Source organism: Plectropomus leopardus, chromosome 7 (genome assembly GCF_008729295.1).
Source record: "Plectropomus leopardus isolate mb chromosome 7, YSFRI_Pleo_2.0, whole genome shotgun sequence".
NCBI classification, from domain to species: Eukaryota; Metazoa; Chordata; class Actinopteri; order Perciformes; family Serranidae; genus Plectropomus; species Plectropomus leopardus.
This window is the reverse complement of record NC_056469.1, coordinates 18,978,679-18,998,075: the sequence shown is the minus strand read 5'-3', so window position 1 is coordinate 18,998,075 and position 19,397 is coordinate 18,978,679. Positions and strand designations below refer to the sequence as shown.

General features: G+C 39.9%; 2 protein-coding genes across 3 annotated transcripts; both read left to right on the top strand.

Annotated features, from left to right (window-relative positions):
- The first annotated feature begins 4,926 nt into the window (after positions 1-4,926).
- On the top strand, positions 4,927-19,358 carry LOC121945111 (C-reactive protein-like). Of its 2 annotated transcripts, none has more exons than XM_042489136.1 (5): positions 4,927-4,932; positions 16,218-16,272; positions 17,837-17,939; positions 18,034-18,331; positions 18,428-19,358. In XM_042489136.1, the coding sequence occupies exons 2-5, from the start codon at positions 16,218-16,220 to the stop codon at positions 18,647-18,649; spliced, it is 678 nt and encodes a 225-aa protein (XP_042345070.1). In that variant the 5' UTR covers positions 4,927-4,932; the 3' UTR covers positions 18,650-19,358. The 2 variants fall into 2 exon arrangements, with proteins under 2 accessions (XP_042345070.1, XP_042345069.1); XM_042489135.1 differs by lacking the exon at positions 4,927-4,932 and adding an exon at positions 15,879-15,992.
- LOC121945110 (metalloreductase STEAP4-like) lies at positions 6,483-14,825 on the top strand. The gene is made up of 10 exons (XM_042489134.1): positions 6,483-7,026; positions 7,420-7,527; positions 7,621-7,691; positions 7,814-7,901; positions 8,825-9,103; positions 9,210-9,304; positions 9,386-9,496; positions 10,847-10,889; positions 11,053-11,217; positions 13,995-14,825. Exons 1-10 carry the CDS (start codon positions 6,802-6,804, stop codon positions 14,250-14,252), a joined length of 1,443 nt encoding a protein of 480 aa, XP_042345068.1. The 5' UTR covers positions 6,483-6,801; the 3' UTR covers positions 14,253-14,825.
- Positions 19,359-19,397: the final 39 nt, after the last annotated feature.

Below are 19,397 nucleotides of genomic sequence, written 5' to 3'. Positions count from 1 at the left end.
TCAGAGCCATGGCTTAAAAATATTAACTCTGCAGATGCTCTGTGCATGCAGTGCAATAAATTCATTTATGTGAGACAACTTAGGCTAGAATAGCCCCAAATCTTTCCCTTGGTTAAAATGTAATAATACATATATTTTGAATTTTGAGATAACATTATGGTAAGTGTAATAGGATTTTGTATTTCCAGTTTTACTTTAAAGGCTCTTGACTGGTGTTTTCAGTTATTCTGGCTGATAAGACTTCTAGCTTAAGTTGGGTGGTGATATAGAGTTGAAAAGTGTCAGGGCTGCTTGTGCAAGTGTGTTCCTGTTTCTTCAAATAATTTCTCCAGTCTTGCTTAAGAAACATGGGTGTTATAACCTGGGTGAAACATGGGTTTACATAATGTGTAATAATGAATTTTTTTATGTTATCACCATCAGTTTGAAGTATTTCATCTTCAGTTTCTGAAAAATGTCTTGTTCATATTTTTGACATACCTGATGGGGTCAAGGTATTCCCCTGGAGAGATTTTGGTCAATCCAAAAGTGCTCAAACAGCCAGGCACATAATATTTGTCTTTGGAAAAAATATGTGGGACTTTTAGTTGTGGGTGCCCAAAATAGCTTCTTCTACTTAGCAACTCCATGTGATGTAACCAACTATGCAATAAATATGACGATGGGTTATATTTTTCTACAGTAACAGTCGCAACAAGGCTGAGAGAGATATCAGTCAAGCTTAGTGTGCACGCACCCACTCAGTTCCGAGAAGAGGTCTAATCAAGCGACATATGTGACAACATCTGTGTGGGTGGACTATGGATTTTTAGGCACTTAAATGTTGTAGTTTTTTTAAACCTGCACATCATTTTAGTTTTACTGGAGCAGAGTGGACAGTGATAAATCTGTAAACTAGAGAGTGTAAAATAAATACTCACAATTTTCAGAATCTCAATTTCTCAGGGTTTCAGTAATATTAGTAGAGATGCTCCAATACCATGTTTTTACCTCCTTACCTCCTACTGATTCTGATACCTGAACTTGTGTAGCGGCTGATACCGAGTACCTATCCATAGAACTTTTCTTTAATCCAATGTAAAATATTGCCAGGGTGCTGACATTTTGCTAAAAGCTGACTAGGGTTTCCCAGACAGACAGGGCTGGCTCTACCCAATTGGTGCCCTAGGCGCCCTAACCCTAACCCGCACCTCCACACCCAATAACGACACATCTAGTGCTCACACATAATTTAGGAACATGTCACTGTTTATTTATTTGTAATGTTAATATATATTTTTTTTTCTAGACAGAAAACACTAAGTGAGGGCGCCAGTGGGCATAGAAAATTATTATTTTATTATTATTTTCCCTCAAGGCCAAGGGGGGCTGACGGCGTGGTGGTGTCCCTCCAGCAGATGGCGCCCTATGCGACCAGCTATATTGCCTATGCCAAGAGCAGGCCCTGCCTCCACAAAAGGTTGTTATGTTGGCAAGTATCTTTTGATAGGGTTGGTGGCATGGCGTTAGTTGGCAGACCAGTCCAGTTCCCCATCTTTTTTGACAGGGAACTGAATGCATCATTGGGAGAGATGTGATGGAAAAATCTCATTGCAACGGGATAACAAGGAGTAATGTTAAATAGTCTAATTAGTTAATGTTTATGACATGTTTTGTGGTGGAGTTTGACTCCTTGTAGTTGATGTAACTTTCAGGTATTAAATTACACTCAGTGTAGATGCTGAATTGCCTAACTTTGGCTAACTGGTGATGTTGACACTGACACTAGAAGCTTACCTCCCTGACTTGGGTTGAATGCCAGGTGGTGTGTGGAATGCCAATTTTCAAAGCAGCCAAACAGTGGAATTACATGTGATGCCCTGTGCCCTGAAAAGACTATTCCCATAGACTTGCGTAGCAAGAGACGCATCTGTAAATTACATTTTTTAAGCATCACAACCAACCCCCCTACTTGAATGACTTGTTTAACAATCTGGGTGTAATCCACTGCAGTAATGTTTGGAAAGTCTAGAAGAGTCAAACAATTCAATCATTTTATCCACATTCAAGTTACTGGAGCAACAAAGAAGTAGCTGGCTCGGCCAGCTGAAGTCTCTAGTGAGTATGCCTGGAAGTCAGGCCCTCAGGAAAGTTGCTCAGCCTTGCAGCAAATTTTTCCCCATGGCCACTTGCAGTATTGTAACAAAAAAATTACATGCAGCCCAAAAAGCATTTTGCTGATAGAAGGTAGAAGGAAGGTAGAAGGTAGAAGAACTACCACTGACACATCTGCAAAACTGTTGACAAGACACCTCAAACTACAAACAAGTCAATTATGACTCTTTCTGTTAGGATTTTTTTTCATGAAAGCGATTAGCAACATGTGATGTCATCCGATGTGAAGAATTCATGGGCAGGGCCAATTGGAGAATCACTACAGTGTGGACTTGAGTACCACGGAAGTAAACCAGGAAGCTAGAAAAAAAATGTGGGCATATGTGCCATGCGAGTTGCTCCATTGGAATGAATAGGCATCCAGTATAAATCCATGGTGAAGGCAGTGCTGATTATCTGCGTATTTTTGAACCACTTTGGTTCCATGCACCACAACTTGCTTTATCCAATACTTTGTCCAGTTCTCTTAATCCATCCATGGTAACACTGCATCTAGACCCTTCTTGGCTGCACAGTGCAACTTGCCGTTTTGGCCACTGTTTTATACCGGTGAAGAAGAATTGAAAACTTGGGGAAAGCTGGCATTTTATTCAGGTGTGAAACTACTTTAAAGTATATTTATAAATTAAGTGGCATCAGATCGGTGCATAGACTTTCAAACTCACCAATTCACATTCCAGCATTTTTGGCAGTATTGGATGCATTTCCAATAAGAGCATTAGTATCAGAACAACTAATATTGCATACATCAGTGTTACTAGTGAGCCCCTGCATGCTCATTCAGTCAGGTTTTATAGCCACTGTGATTAGAGCCCCCATAAAGCTGAGACCATGTCCTGATGCTGCTCTGAATTGTAAGAAACAGAAAGAGAGACAGGAAGATGTGTGTGTGCACCTGAGAAAGAAAGAAAGTGAGGTTATGTGCGTGTGTGTGTGTGTGTGTGTGTGTGTGTGTGTGTGTGTGTGTGTGTTTGTGTGCGTGGAGTGAAGTGTGTTACAAGGAAAGATTGGATCTGACCCATTAACTTTACAGGCCACTCATTGAGCACCAGTGCAGCAGGGGTCAGTAGGGAGATTTCACTGTAAATCTCTGCAACGATCACAATGATAGACCAGAGAGAGAGCGACAGAAAGAAAAAGAAAGAGAGAGGGAAAAGCACAGCTTGCAACACAGTTCCTGACTCTGTCCAAAGCCAAGATAAGTTTCACTAAGGATATCATCTGCTGCCAACCAGCCAGCTGGACTTTATTTTCTTCTGTTACTCATTTAAACGCCCGACAAAAAAAAGGGCTTTGACAGCTTAGCAATTTTCTGAGCAAATGATGAGTATATGTGGGTTGTTTTTCAGCCAGACCCTCTGATGTTTCTGCCTTAAGAAAAGCTGTTTTTAGGTGTGGCCTTTCTGGCTGTGTCAGGTCACGGCCTGCAAACCCAAAACATAACCTCAAAAGGATAGCTAAGGGGCCTCAAATGAGGACACTCTGTGCCTCAAGGTAGACACAAACAGCAGATGTGTCGTGTGGAGGAGGTGAAGTGAGAAGAGGGAAAAGTCAATGTACCAAACATCCTGCCTCAGACCAGGGTGTTATTCACTCTCCTCTTTTGCCCTGCGGCACAGCAGCTCCTTGGCTTGGTCACACCTCAGATCTAGCTACCTCTGCCCCCTCTACGCACCAAACCCCTTGACTACTGTGCAACCATTCTCTAGCAGGACTTCTCACACACGCACCCCCTCTCTATGCCATCCCCTCTTTCTTTTTGACATCAAATCACACTCTGCAACAAATCTTTCCACTGTAGATTATTAATAATTCATCCCCCCGACCATGCTCTCCACTGAATAATTGCTATAGTTATTCATGTATCTGATAATCCATTACCTGGAGAGCATCTGCTCTAGTAACCTCATCGCTGTAGAAAACCTACGTCACCTCTTCCTTCCTTCTCTGCAGCTCTCTGAGGTCTATATTCCACCATGGTCACAATTATACATTTGCTAGAGCTGCTTGAAAAACAGCACACACAACCCAACACTTTACCAAACAAAATGTGCTGCATTCAAAAATAAATCATTTTGATTATATAGCACACTGATCTAGAAAGCAGGATGTTACTGAGCCTCGTTCCATTCACCAAAATTCATTAGCATAGACTTGTGGCTTTAATGCACACTGTATTTTGCTTAGACAATCAGTGCACAGTGTAAAGCCAATCATGGTAATGGCTGTATAGCCTGGAAATACTGGACGGTTCAATCATCACCCTTGCCTGTGAGTGCCTTTTTCCAGACATGACATTTGATATGTGATTGCTGCTTCCGATCAGTTTTGTTTTGATCATCAGAGAACCACCCACACTGTTGGAGCCCAGATTGTTTGGTTTTGTTGCTCACTAGTACTTGACTCCAGCTCACTGAGGTCGAGCGTTGTTCTTTAGTGCCGGGGCTGATACTGGTTGATCTTTGAGCTAGGCTTCAGAGGGCAAGAAACTCTTGGTCAGTCATAACTGACCACTTAATGTGGGAAAAACATAAAATCCCACACCACAGCGTTTCAGCACTGACCTGCTGAATTCAATCTAAACTTTAACACTTTCTCTATACAATATTCGTTTGTTTGTGTTTCTTCTTACTGATGCAAAAACTAGTGATTTTTCTTTGTTTAACAAGCCTGTTCTCCCAAGCTCATGAGCAGCACTTTACTTAAAGCTTTACAATCTTGTAGGAGGAAGAGTCAGTAAGTAATTGTTTACCAAACAGCAGATTAATTGCTGTTAAGGTCTCAGGCTAATTACTGCCTGAGAAACCAGATCAGCGACAAATTTCATTACATTATCTTGTGTATGTGTTTGTGCGCGTGCTCGTAAAATACCATTATATTCGTATCACATGCAGACACCCCCCCACATACACACTCACACAAACACAAACACACACTGGCTACTTAGTGAAGCAGCAGCGCAGAGGGAGTAATTACAGTGTAGGACAGGTCACTAGGCCCGCGGTTCACCTCAACCCTGAACACTGGAGTTATTCTGGACCTCTGGGAAAATAAGGAGGGCTGCACTCAGAGGCCAGCTTAAGTCACCAGGCTAAGAACATTAATTACTCATAGGGCCAACACAAGATTAGACTGTAATTGGTGGGTTTACATGCTTGCATGAATCAGCGAGTGCCTCCACTGACCACCATATCAGTGGCTGATTATAAGGATTGGGTTCTTTCACTCTAAGTGCATGGCAAATAACCTCCTGCTAATAAAAGTGTGGGTTATTTGTTTTGCACACATGTCAAAGTAATTATGCACTTGGTGGGGCATGTGAAATTTCTCATATAATGGAGGTTATGCAGGGCAAGACAGGCGGGGGTTGGGAGCATTCCTCCACATTGTGTTTGCACACTGTGACCCAGAATCTGTCCAAATAGTTTGTTTTTAGAAAGTCCAGTGTACATGTTTCACAGTTGTGATATTAGCACTGTCAGTTGAACACATTTTTGAGCAGCACTTGGTTTTGTATGAAGTTGTTTTTTGTTTTTTTGGGGTTTTTTTGTAGTATTAATTTTTCTTTATTTCCAGTGGGTGAACAGGATGTTAGGTAACTTAAAAATTGAGACTTTTCCTGACTCTCTGCTTCTAGCAGAATCTGGACCAATGTCTGAATTGAGGACTCAGGACAAACTTTCCCAGAAAATTCAAAGTATGTGACATTGTGCCTGGAAAAATTATGATTCAGATTTTCCAGCCCTGACATGATGAAGGTCAATCACTGTCAGTCTCATGTTTGTTACTGTTTTGGTCAATGCTGGTGCTCGCTACAAAGTGCAATACCAGAGCGCAAGCAATCAGATCCTGACTTTTAACTGTTTTAAGAATTCATTTTGTTTTCATCTCTTTGGTTTCAGTCTGTGTAAATGCCTAAACCTCACATAATGGCCTTTAAATCACTGACATTAAATAAACTACAGTTTAAAATCTGTCTCACATTGTGCCAGTCAGAGAGAGCCTGTTATGTTTCTTCAGTATTTCCTTTATGTCCTCCAGTTGATTGGGACTTTCACTTATTGCCTTCCTCTGTATGTGTTTCTTAATGTGTGAAGCAATTTGGTAGAACCAGAAAAAACTCAGGATTTTGCTAAACTGTAAATTTTGTTCTCCGGTATTGCATAATCTGCCACAGATGATGTGCTGATTTCCCAGAAGAGGGCATATTTGAAACCATGCCACAATATTTCCTGGCATTACACAAACATACACAGACAAACACAGAGTTTGTGCAAAGAAACTCCCCAACACTCCTGCCAGCAGCAACACACCTCCCATCTTTTTCCATGGAGTTTCCCAGTTTAGACATCACCCAGAGTCATGGAAGGGATGGGCCAATACAAAATCTGACTCAAGCCTGAAAAACTTGTCAGTCTGAAGAGTAATGAGTTAGAAGAGCAGACACATGGGCTTGAGGGGCAGACAGCTGATTTGTCGACACTTTTTCCAGAAGCACCCAGCAGAGCTGTTACTTTGAAGACTATTATTTTGTTACATCTGCCTTGAATCTGGACACATTACACATTTTGACAGAGAAGCTGGTGGAGTGTTTTGTTCTGTCAGAACCACAGGAGATATCATCACTGTTTGTGTCAGGCTGTGGCCATGTCGGCTGACAGACTGAGCAGCGTGTCAAGGGAGGTGAAGCCAGAGAGCGTGTCGCTGTGTCCTCTGGGCACCGCAGCTGCCCCTGAACAGGAGCTGTTGTGTATCTTTGGGACGGGGGACTTAGGGCGCTCTCTGGGCCAGCGTCTGCTCCAGTGTGGCTACAGGGTGGTATACGGCAGCCGCAGACCTCACAGCTGTGGACCATTGCCTCAGGGAGCTCAGGTACAATGCGTCAGATGATGCCTTCTCACACTCTGGATTTCAACTTTCTTTTCCTGTTAATCTGAGGATTGTTGTTGTTGTAATTGTCAGCTGATACTTCAGAACGTGCGTTGCATGATGGTCCTGAGCCAACACAAATAACTATGTTGAAAGAGCAAAGATAGTGCTGGGAAGAAAGGAAAGTTGTTATCAGGCTTTGAAAGTTGACTAAGCTAAACAATGTCACTGATAATGTGTGTGTTTATGAGTGTCTGCATATGTTGCAGTTATCAACTTTTGTGCAATTTGTGTTTAGCAAGTCAGCCATTATTGAACAGGATAAGCCTGTTAAAATGGACATGTTGCCACGTGTAATGGCTATGCTTGACAATAGTATTTGTGTGTGTTGTGCAGGCATTAAACCACGAGGCAGCAGCCCAGTCAGCCAGTCTGGTCTTTATTTGTATTCACAGAGAACACTACGACTTCCTGGAGACACTTGCACCTCAACTCAGGGGGAAGGTACCTTGTTGTGCAGTGAGATGCCTTTGTGTAACATCACACTTGGTTCATTTCTAACTTTTCATCCACTCTGCTGATTTCATTGATCGGAAGGTGCTGGTGGACGTCAGCAACAACCTCAAGAAGAATCTATACCCAGAGGCCAATGCTGAGTATCTGCAGAGGTAAGAGGAAATGAGGCAATAATGTAATTAACAAAAATGTTAGGAGCTCTCATGGATCATGTGGTTCGAATCAACGACTGATGGAACATGAAGCAAAACAGAGTTTGTTGTTTGTTGTCCAGGCTGATCCCTGGAGCTCATGTGGTGAAGGCTTTTAACACCTTGTCTGCCTGGGCCCTGCAGAATGGACCATCAGATGCCAGTAGACAGGTACACTAAGTGTTTGTGACATTCTGTTTCCAATCGAATCACTATTTTTGGGTGGAAAAAGTGTATTTGACACTAAAACAAAAAAAAAAGTACTCCATTTATTTGTTTTTCTTCTGCTATTTAGGAATGCTTTTTTTCAAATTGTGAAATATCTCATTTTAGAATTAAACTATTCAGGAACTGCTTGTCAAATTCCTCTCCTCCTGCAGGACTACAAGCATTTTACTTTTCTCTGATGTGTTCACACAGTGGGGTGCTGACCAACAAGTTAAAAATAATAGTCTCTCTCAGAAAGGAAAGCATTTCAGTCCAAACTATATTATTAACTCATTTTGAAGTTTTGATCAAACCAAATCCAGTTAAAGAAGCCAAATCTGAGGAGTCAGCCTCGTGTCTTTGCTGTGAATGCCATCTCTGATGTATCCTTGAATCAATTAACTCCACAGTCTCTCTTAGATCTAAGCTCTCCATCACATGCTTTGCTCTCTTGCTCTGTACTGCAAAGCTGTAGCATATGTGGGTTTTTCTGTTTCATTTTGATCTGGTTGCACAATCCCAGAGGATGATAAAACCACACAGAGTGTGGTTGTGTGTGTGTGTGTGTGTGTGTGTATGTTGTGGGGGTTGTAGGTTTAAATATTGGGATGTGGTATATTTGGTGCACAATCAGCAACATCACAGGTGTTGACTGAGCACTGTTGTTAGTTTTCACCTGCTTTCTTCAGCTAAAATTAGCATTTCATAAAGGAATCCACAGCATCTCCAGGTGCTTATGCACAATCCTCTGAAGTAAAACTACCCTTTCATCATTGCCTGCACAAATGCATAAACATTAACGTATAAATATGAAATAATGAAGACATATACTCCTCACATGAGGCATTTCTTGTGCTTTAAAAACTATGGATCTTTTCATACTCCAGGTGTACCTGTGTGGAAACAGTGCTGAAGCAAAGCAGGCAGTGACAGAGGTGGCCACCAAACTGGGCTTCGCTGTCCTGGATAGAGGCTCTCTGTGTGCAGCCAAAGAGCTGGAGGACTTTCCCTTACAGCTTTTCCCAGAGTGGAGACTTCCACTACGTGTGGCCATTGGCCTCACCGCCGTCTTCTTCGTCTATGTGGTCCTTAGAGATGTTGTCTATGCATATGTTGACCAGGGGAAAGACATCTCCTTTAGAATCATGGTGTCCATGGCCAACAAGGTAAAGCCTGTGCAGCATAATTAAGCATTAATTCCTCTTTGAAAGTAACTTTTTTGACTTTGGAGCATCACAGTAACCACCTCTGTGTTTATCCCCCTTATCTCAGGTGTTTCCCATTGTGTCTCTCATCATGTTATCTCTGTGTTACGTGCCTGGTGTCATAGCTGCCTTCCTTCAGCTCTACAGAGGAACCAAATACAAGTCAGTAAACAAAATAGACTGACATGTAGTGTCCGCAGTATATCTTAAATATTGTAAACTATAAGTCAAAGTTTGTTTCAGGCGCTTCCCTGACTGGTTGGATCGCTGGATGCTGTGCAGGAAACAGCTGGGACTGGTAGCACTTGGCTTTGCTGTTCTACATGTGCTCTACACTCTCATCATTCCTATAAGGTATGTACCAGGTTTACACATCGTTTTACTCTTTCATTCTTCTTTCATCCATTTCAATCAAAACAAATAATGGCAGCTTTGACCGAAGTATGCAAAACTGTAATTTTGACTAAAATTTGTTGCCAGTTGATCAATAACACCCAACTAAAACTAATATAATGACAGCCTTGCATTTAACTCCTACTCTCACTAAATAATTAATTGTACTTTATGTTAATTTTGGATGCGGTAGTTTGTGCTGCTGCTGACGTTATGCCAGGAAGTATTTAATATTTAGTCTGTCCTCAGTGATATCAATGGGGATATAGGGCTGATGTATTTAACAGCAACACTTTTAGTCAGGCATACCTAATAACAGGGCAACTGAGTGTTGACTAATGCTAACAATACAAACATAGTAAGGTAATTGTATATCACAATAACTGCCACTTCTCTCAGAGATTAACAGCATATATATAACTAGAAAATCCAAAGAATGGCCTTTCAGTTTCTTAGAAGCACCTAAATATACCTAAAGGAACTTCTCTTGTAGAAAAGTACAGTATAAAAAGATAAGGCATGATTTCTAACAGCTAAAAATGTGTAACTTCATTTTAAGCTTTAGGATTATGAACAGTGGAGAGAAATTAAGTTTGACAAGAACTACTGAAAGAAAGAAAGAAAGAAAATTCATGTCACACAGGAAAGATGATCAATTTCTTGAAGTACGTAGCCAAGTTTTTTTTTGGGTGAAACAACAACAAACCTTGTTATGTTTTAATTCTTTTAAATGTATATGTCTTTTTGTATCATTCTGTGTTCCCTCTCTAAACAGGGAAGTTTTTGAGGGTCCGTGAATGCAGCACAGGGGGAACCCTCATGAGTTCTTTTTTTTCCTCAGCAGCAGTTTGTAACTCATGGGATGGGTAATTGATCTGTCGATTCATTCAGAGCTGATCTGATCAGATTAGATCGATGAATGAGAGAAGCAGTTGCTGCAAGTTAATGCGAACTTTTAGATGCAGAATGAATAGATACATTTAACTTTCAATGTGCCTGACGTTACACTGCTCCATCTGTGTTCAGAGTCTGCTCTGTGCTCCGAGACATGCAATGCATTTTAATAAAACCTTAAATGAAGGGTCCAGCTCCAAAAATAGAAAATGAATTTGTGTTGGCAGATGTTTTAATCATGGAATGTCACTACAAATAAATTAATGTGTTACTAAACCCTGAATTGTGTTATTATAATAACACTGACAGTCTTTTGAATATATTTTTTTAGTTCAGGTAACTGCCACCTTAGATAACGTATGTGACAATGATTAGACCTTAAGTTTTTTTCTCTAAATACTTCATTTTCTTCACCAGATATTATGTGAGGTTCAAGATTGCCGCTAGTACCGTCTTGCAGGTAAAAAAAAAACATCCAGAAATAAGTGTGTTTGATAAATGTAAAGCTTCCTGTTTGCATTTAAAGTACTTGTTCATTCACAAACAACTATAAATCAGACAAGTTTGCGTGATTATGAAACAGTTTATAAACAACTCTCCTTCTTGTTTACTGTCACTTTTAGGCCAAGGAAAACCAAACAGCAGTGATGGACAACACCATTGCCTGGCGTACAGACTCTTACTATTCAATGGGAATTCTGGGATTTGGCCTTTATCTCCTATTGGGAATAACCTCTCTCCCCTCCGTCAGTAATGCTCTCAGCTGGAGAGAGTTCAGCTTCATACAGGTACTGTAATGTTTGTCTGAGTCTTATGACATGTGGGCATCTGGATGTGTTAAAGTGTGTGAGCTTCAGTGTATGAGCACATTCACAGCGACACTCAATGGATATGGAAAACAGAACTCTTTTTGGGTTGGGCAGGCTGCTGTGCAGCCCATCAAAATGTGGCTGACTCCCTGCATCCTGTTTACACTGGCGGTCACAACTGGAGGAATGTGGAATTTTTTTAAATTTCAGTTTTTACTCGTGCTGGCTCTTTGGTCTCCCAAGCTCTATGTCCAACAGCTTTTCCCTAAAGGCCCAGCATGTAGGATTTAGGGGGATATTTTGGTAAAAATGGTATATAATGAGATTGTTTACTTCGTGTATAATCACCTGAAAATAAGAATTGTTGTGTTTTTGTCACCTTTAAATGATTTATTTATATCTGGACAGGGCGTGGGTCCTTGTTTATCAAGATCACCCAAGTGGCAACCTTTGAGGCTGAAAAATTAAACCAAATGACAAAGTTCAAAACACTGTAGTACAATGAACAGCTATTTGAAACTTGTGATTTTGTGTTTTTGTGTCTGTCACCATAGTTAGAAGCCTGTCTGCAATGAGCAATGTCAGCAAAACAGATTTTTTAATCTGAAATCCTCTAGTCTGTTGTTTTGAAGAAGAATAGACATATGCAAATAATTTGGCTCCCTGTAAAATCATCAAGAACATCTGAACCCTAAATTACCGTAGAAAAAAGGTGAACACGGATTTGCAGGTGCTAGGTTAGCAGCTGTGACCAACATGGCAAACAGCATTAGAGAAACCACTTTATTCAGTATTTTTACCAGTTCTTACCACCTGGTCTGTTTGTTTTGTAGAGGAAGAGACCCTTGCAGATAATTCGGCTCTTAATAAAAAACTCCTGGCAAACAAGCACTGAAGGAATTCTAACCAGGAGAAGTCTCAGCTGGATGCAATCTGCAATACTCACCACTAGACTCCAATAAATCCCCCTAAATCTTACACAGAGGTCCTGTAAGCACATGTTGGCAATTGTGCCCATGTGTGTTTAACAGATTGAATTCATTTCCTGGAAAACTAAAAATATAAAGGATTGTTTGTATTGTAATCCCATTTTTAGAAACTTGGTCAGCCCACAAATTAGGAAGGTACACGTGTATGCACTCTCCACTTAGATTTGCACTTAAATGTTACACTCTTTAACAAAATGAATGCCTTCGCACCTTTTGTCGCCAACAGATTTGGCACTCTTAGCCCACGAAAAATGAAATTGAATGGCAGACAAGCCCATTTTACAGCCATTGCGATAATATTTCATGAGCCAGCTTCTGATAAAATGAATACAAACAAGCTCATTGGGAAATATAATTTGGTACAACTGATTATCTCACCTCTACACAGTGGCCTTGAAAAGCTGCAAATGACAACCAGATTGATGATTCAGTTAACACAGGAATACATGCTCACAATATTAAATAGGCTCAGTTGGTATCCACTCACAATGTGCCCGCTGGAGGTATTTTAAAGTGCATTATGAAGTGTTCTGTGTAATGCCAATACAATATTGCACCTGTTTATGCTCCAGGCCGCTGAAGTTCAGTTAGTGTGGAAATTTACAGAGAAGCCACTGGACCTTTAAAGTATGTTAATAGTGGCAGAAAAACTATTTGCAATGATATTCACATCATTTCCATTAGCTAAGTTTCAAGTTATGACTAATGAGGACGATTCTGTGCTTCATCCCCAGATGGGAAACAGTGATGTGCGCCAGATAGCTGTTTCCAATTTCCTGTTGGAAATAATCTGTTGAAAGCATGTTGGTGATATTTCCACCCTTTCCTTGCTAAATCTTGCAATGATTGTTTTTACTCAGGAAGAGGAAACACAAATGCTTACCTTTTCTCCCACTTTGACCAATCGAAAATGAAATCGGCCTCACCACAGGGACCAAACTCATTTATAAATGTAACTGGGTCATGTCAAGCTCATTTTCTAATTCCACATCCCTCCCCTTTACTCCAGACCAAATTAGAGCAGTGCTTTAAATGTTAAGTTATTCATCAAATGTAGTTCGGGGGGCATATATTATTCTTTGCCACCATCTTTTGGTTTAGTTCATGTGTATGGCATGGATCTACATGCCAGGAAATGTGCAAGTGTGCGTGTGTATGCACTTTCCCTATCAACAGCAGTTGGTTTATATCTATGTACATTTGTAGCACACAAAGTAGATGAGTGTGTTGGATTGTGTGCACACATGTAGGTTAAAAGCTTGTCTCATAATTAGTTTTGTGTTTATTTGTCCAACTTTATGTGCAACCACAAGAATAATTGTTGGCATTGTTTATTTCTGTAAACCATGAATAAGCAAAAGCTGTATGTTATTATGTTGAAACTTTATATTTCCTTATGTTTTTACAATGTTGGTTATGTCAAAGCAAAGAAAGCACTGGTATAAAGTTAAGAAAAGATCATATTTTGGTTTAAATTACCCACTTTGGGTGCCACAACTGACAATCACTCACTCACACATTCACTCTGCAGTTAAAACTGGGTATCAAAAGGTCCCAAGAAAAACACTAACAAAAAACAAACCCTAACAAAAAAAGCAACAGCTTGACTAGAATCTATGATTTTCAGTGGGCAGCCCTGCAAACGTTGGATATGATACATATGAAATGTACTATTGCAACATATCCAGTATACAATGCCAATATTTTGTTGTGGCAACTGAGCTGCTGTGTGATTCTGTGAATGAAAGTTTTCTTTCTCTCTTCCAGTCCAAGCTGGGATACCTGACAGTGTTCTTCTGTACCTTTCACACCTACCTGTATGGTTGGGACAAGTTCCTTCGCCCCTCTTACTATAAATGGCACACACCTCCAGCCTACTTGCTCGGTCTGGTGGTGCCCTCTGTGTTGCTGGTGCTGAAGTTGGTGCTCCTTCTGCCCTGTGTCGACCGCATCCTCACCCGCATTCGACAGGGCTGGGAGAGGAATGATCTAGAGGACGGCAGTGAGAAAGCGTTGCTAACATAGACTCACAATTACAGACACAAAAACAATGGTGTGCGCACAGATGCAAAGACACCATAATGACTTGCTTTCCAAGAGCTCTATCATAACTCCGGCTCATTTTTTTAAATGGCATGGATCCAAGACTGACAATAGCACCTATTGTTCTGTCATTTACAAAGTCAAGAGACAAAAGATTATAACTTCCCTCAGTTTGTTTTTCTGTCATCATCTTGGAATTGTTCTCTTCATATATAATCATAATACAATGGCACTATGTAGACTTTCATCAGTTATACAAATACCTTAGAGACTCATAGACACGCAACTGTACAGCATTTAAACACCAGTGTTTCATAATTTCATCATGTACATCCCATATTGTTACAGACTCTGACTCTGAGGCGGGCAGCTTTGTTGTGCTTCACTTAACATCAGCAGCAACAGTTTGAATTTGATTGTTTTACCTCAGAGTTTTTCATCAGCCTTCATCTTCAGTATGTAATGGCTTATGTTTACTGGATTTTTTAATATCCTTTTCTGTAAATTTTCAGATGTTTTTGTTCCTTCTTATTCTTGTTAAATAAATGTAAGTGTGACTGAACAATATTATCTTGTTTCTTTTTCTCCCTCCCATATACATCTCATCCTGTCTGAAAGCTCAATCAGACTCTGAGAGTTTTTCCCTGCTGACTTGACTGTGCTCTGTCTAGTCGTCTCGGTCTGATCCCTCTCCAGGGTTCATCCCTCTGGCTGATCTGATGCCGTTCTCCAGGAAACATTTGCTCTGAGCTGCAGGCTTCTCCCCAGTCACTACTGGATCTCATCACATCAGTGGAGAGAGGAGTGTGCAGACTCCTACATCACTGAAGTCCTCTGCAGAGAGGAAATAATATTTGAATGTGACAGAAAAGATAGGCCCTTGATGTCGTGCTGCAGCAAGTCATTTTAGTTGATCGTGGAGGTAGTGAAGAAAGCACAGAACTGATAACTGCTAGTTGTTTGTGACACACGATCAAGCAACCATCTAACAGACAAGTGGGCATGCACATATTGTAGTGTGATGTCACATGATTGAATGCATTCAGAAAACAGGCCACACACACAAACACACACCTGCAAAAGGATAAAAGGATAGAAGGAGAGAAAACAACAAGTAAAACAAAGATATTCGTCACATGGTTAAAATCTGGGTATTTGTGTCTGTAGCTCTGATATTTAGCCCCTTTCTGGTAATGGGGCGGCTGTGGCTCAGAGTTAGAGTCGGTCATCCTCTAATCAGAAGGTCAGCGGTTCAGTCCCCAGCTCCGGGCAACATGTCGAAGTATCTTTGGGCAAGATACTGAATTGCTCCCGATGCTGCGTCATCGGAGTGTGACTGTGTGTAAATGATTACTGAGTGGTAGGTGGCACCAGTGTAGCCTCAGCCACCAGTGTGTGAATGTGTGTGTGAATGGGTGAATGTGACATGTAGTGTTAAAGAGCTTTGAGTGGTCAATAAGACTAGAAAAGTACTATACAAGTATAGTCAATTTACCATTTAGTAACAGAAAAGCACCACAAGTCAGTTGAAAAAATGCAGAAGTTTGTGTTTCAACATCAGCCCGAATTCTGTTTAACCAACAGAAATGATGGGATAATGAAACATTAGTCAGAAACAGCAATAGGATACAGAATGGCATTATAAACTGACTTCAATGAGGAAGTGGCAAGCATCTGAAACTCTTATTCCTTTTTGCACACAAAAGCCTGATAGACTTTAAGGTAAGATCATGGAATGATGTGCACAACAACAAAATTAACTTTTTTTGCCTGTTCTGTCTATATGGTGTATCACAGCAGGCCAAGGCAAGTAGCAGTGTATTCACTTGTTGTCCATGTTTTCATGCTGGCATTGAAAGTATTAGTGGCAACACCAAATGTTTTAGTTATTGAAGTTATTGAATAAATCTACACATTTTCCATTGTGGCATTTTGTCCTTGTATTAGATGAAGTTTTTGCTTCTAACGGTGATGCTGACGGTCTGTGCTGCAAGTCCTCAAGGTAAAAATCTTCTATATCATCTTTATTAATAACACACTAAATGACACCATCACTAATGTTGCCTACAGGCATTTACTGTCTATGTCATACCCTAAAAAATGTGAATTCTATTGTTTTAAGTTATAGTGTAACATTTTTACCAGTAGCATGCTTGTAATAGTAATACTAATATTTAATTCTGTTTTACATATCAATGCTAGATGTTGATTTTGTTGTACATTATATAATGACAATAAAGGCTTTTTATACGCTGTTCTACTGTGAACCTTGTGGCTTAAACAATAAGTACACTAGTAAAAGGGTTTTGTTATAAAAAAAATTGTCTCTTTGCATGGGACTTGTGATCTTCCTTAGAGCTTTTTTTTTTTCTTTTTTCATAAATCATGGATGGGTTGTCCACATTAGGAGTGTTAACCCTGTCTCCCAGAAATAACATTAGTATGTAAACTGCTTTTTTGAATTACATGTTGTGGCAATGTAATCGCTGCCAATTCTGAAGGATCTGCCTAGGATCACAGCAGGGAGGATAGGCAGGATCACAGGGTAGAGTCACAGACAAACTGACAAGGAACAAAAGGGAACACATGTATATAAACACAAAAGGCTAATCAGCAGAACAACACACAGCTGGCGTAGGTGGGAAAGGAGGGAAACAGGGATTGGCTGAAAATCGAACGAGAGGGAACATAAGGGTGGAGCAAACAAGACTAAAACAGAACAGGTAAAGCTCTAACAAGGAAGGACAAATGAGACTAATAACAGACAGGTGTGCTAAAAACCGGAGGTAAAAAAAAACAAAGGCAGGGAGAACTAAAGACAGGAAAATCATAAGGGAAAAAACAACAACAACAGGGAAAACACACACAGTACATAAAGTAAAACCAGACATGACACACAAGGAGTGATACTACAAAATAAAACAAGAAACAGAACATGATTAACAAAAAAAAAACATAACAGAAAACCCCATAACAAAGTCAATAATATAACAAAACCCAGGATCATGACAAATGCTGTAGTTACTACAACTGGATACTGTATTACAAGATTGTCTATTTTGGCAGACAACAAATAAAATTCCTTTTTAGTTAACATGTTGCTAATCAGTCTTTTGGGACTTTCTGGATATATTAACCAGCAATATGTTCTCATTATGTTAATAGAAAATGTAATTTGCGCTGTACTACATAAAGCCTATTTGCTGCTTAGTTCACATAATTACACATAATTATACATAATTTCTCATTTTGCTGCGTGAAATTCTATGGAGCACTTACAGTCCCCAAAAGTTATTATCATATGCACACAAGATCTTGTGGTAATAAGTTATTATCTTGTGAATATATATATAAACACCTTCCAGAAATGTGGGAGCTAAAATTTTGTTCAAGGACTTTCAATCATTATTTATCACAATTGTATCACAAACTGTTTTTGTATCACAAAAACAGTTTGTTTTTTTAAGGTGTAAAAATATTACACCCAAAATGTCTTTTTGTAATACATATATTTTTAATAGACTTACATCAATCATCAATTACAAGTCTCTCTCTTTTTTTTCTAGATCTGTCAGGTAAAATGTTCACCTTCCCACAACAAAGCAACACAGCACGTGTGCAACTAAATACTACAAGAGAGAAGTTCTATGCTGCAACTGTGTGTCTCAGGTAGAATTCATTGATTAAAATAAATTAAAACATCCACTGTATCTCTTTTTGTGAAAGGGCAGCATGAATGATCATTCATTTCCAATGTCAACAGGTTCATCACAGACCTCAGGAGAGACCACATTCTTTTCTCTCTTGCCACACCCTCTGCTGACAATAGCTTCATGATATTCAGGTATGCTGCAAGGGATGCGATCAATGTCTTTATCCTAGACATATCTGCAGCATTTACAGGGCAAGACTACATGTTGAACATGTGGCACTCCATGTGTTCCACATGGGACTCCAGATCTGGTCTGGCACAGCTGTGGTTTGATGGACAACCTTGGACGAGGAAATATGTTAGTCCTGGATCACACATCAGCGGCCATGCTATAATTTTCTTAGGACAGGTACAGATATGGCTAAACTCTATTTAATCAATAAAATCTTGAAATATTAGATATATATTGTGCAAAATGAATACTATTTATCCACAATCTCTACAGGAACAGAATTCCCACGGTGGTGGCTTTGAAATAAATAAGTCTTTCGTTGGCATGATATCTGACGTCCACATGTGGGACTACACCCTCTCCCCTTGTGAGATCCGGGAGTACATGGATGAACTCAACTTCACTCCAGGGAATATCCTCAACTGGAGTGCGCTGGAGTTTCAGATCACAGACAGAGTGCTGATAGAAGATAAACCCAAAGCAATGTACTGTTAACCATTAAAACAAAACTAGGAGAGAAACACAAGGAAAACCAGGAGTTACGGCCGGAGCTGTGACACAAAGACTAGATCTGCTTGTCAGTCCCTGTCAGAATTTGTTTTTAGTATAATGTGAAAAAGTATACACACTTTTAAACATGTAGGCTATGGAGAGGGAAACTTAATTCTTCTAACTAAAAAATGTTTCAATTTGACACTGAAACAAAATTTCTGAATAAACACAACCTCAGTCCAATCACCTTTGCACAATCAAACAAGACCCCAAACAAGTGAAATGCAAGTGTAGAAACATATCACCACCCAATGAAAAATGCATTGCTTTTAGGGTCTACATTGCACAAAAAAGACTCACAACATCTTAAGGGTAGAGAACAAATAGGCCCTTAATGTTTAGTGTCACGTTATTTAATCTGAAGTGAATGAAGAAATCATGGAACATCTCTGATGTTATTCACAACTCATCAACATTTAATATGTACTCAGATTAATTGATGTGCACAGATGAGCATGTCATGAATAACAAGGATAGATGTAAAACACAAAACATCACACAGATAGTAAAGGAACAATTTAAGAAAGTAGAAATTAATATATTCTCTGCAAGCTATACTAAAGGTTGGTGGGGTTGAGGTTTCTAACATTTTTTCCCCTGTTACAGGGTTTTTTGGGAGGAGTTTTTCCTTAGATGATGTGAGGATCTAAGGGCAGAGGGATGTCATAATGTAAAGCCCTCTGAGGCAAAC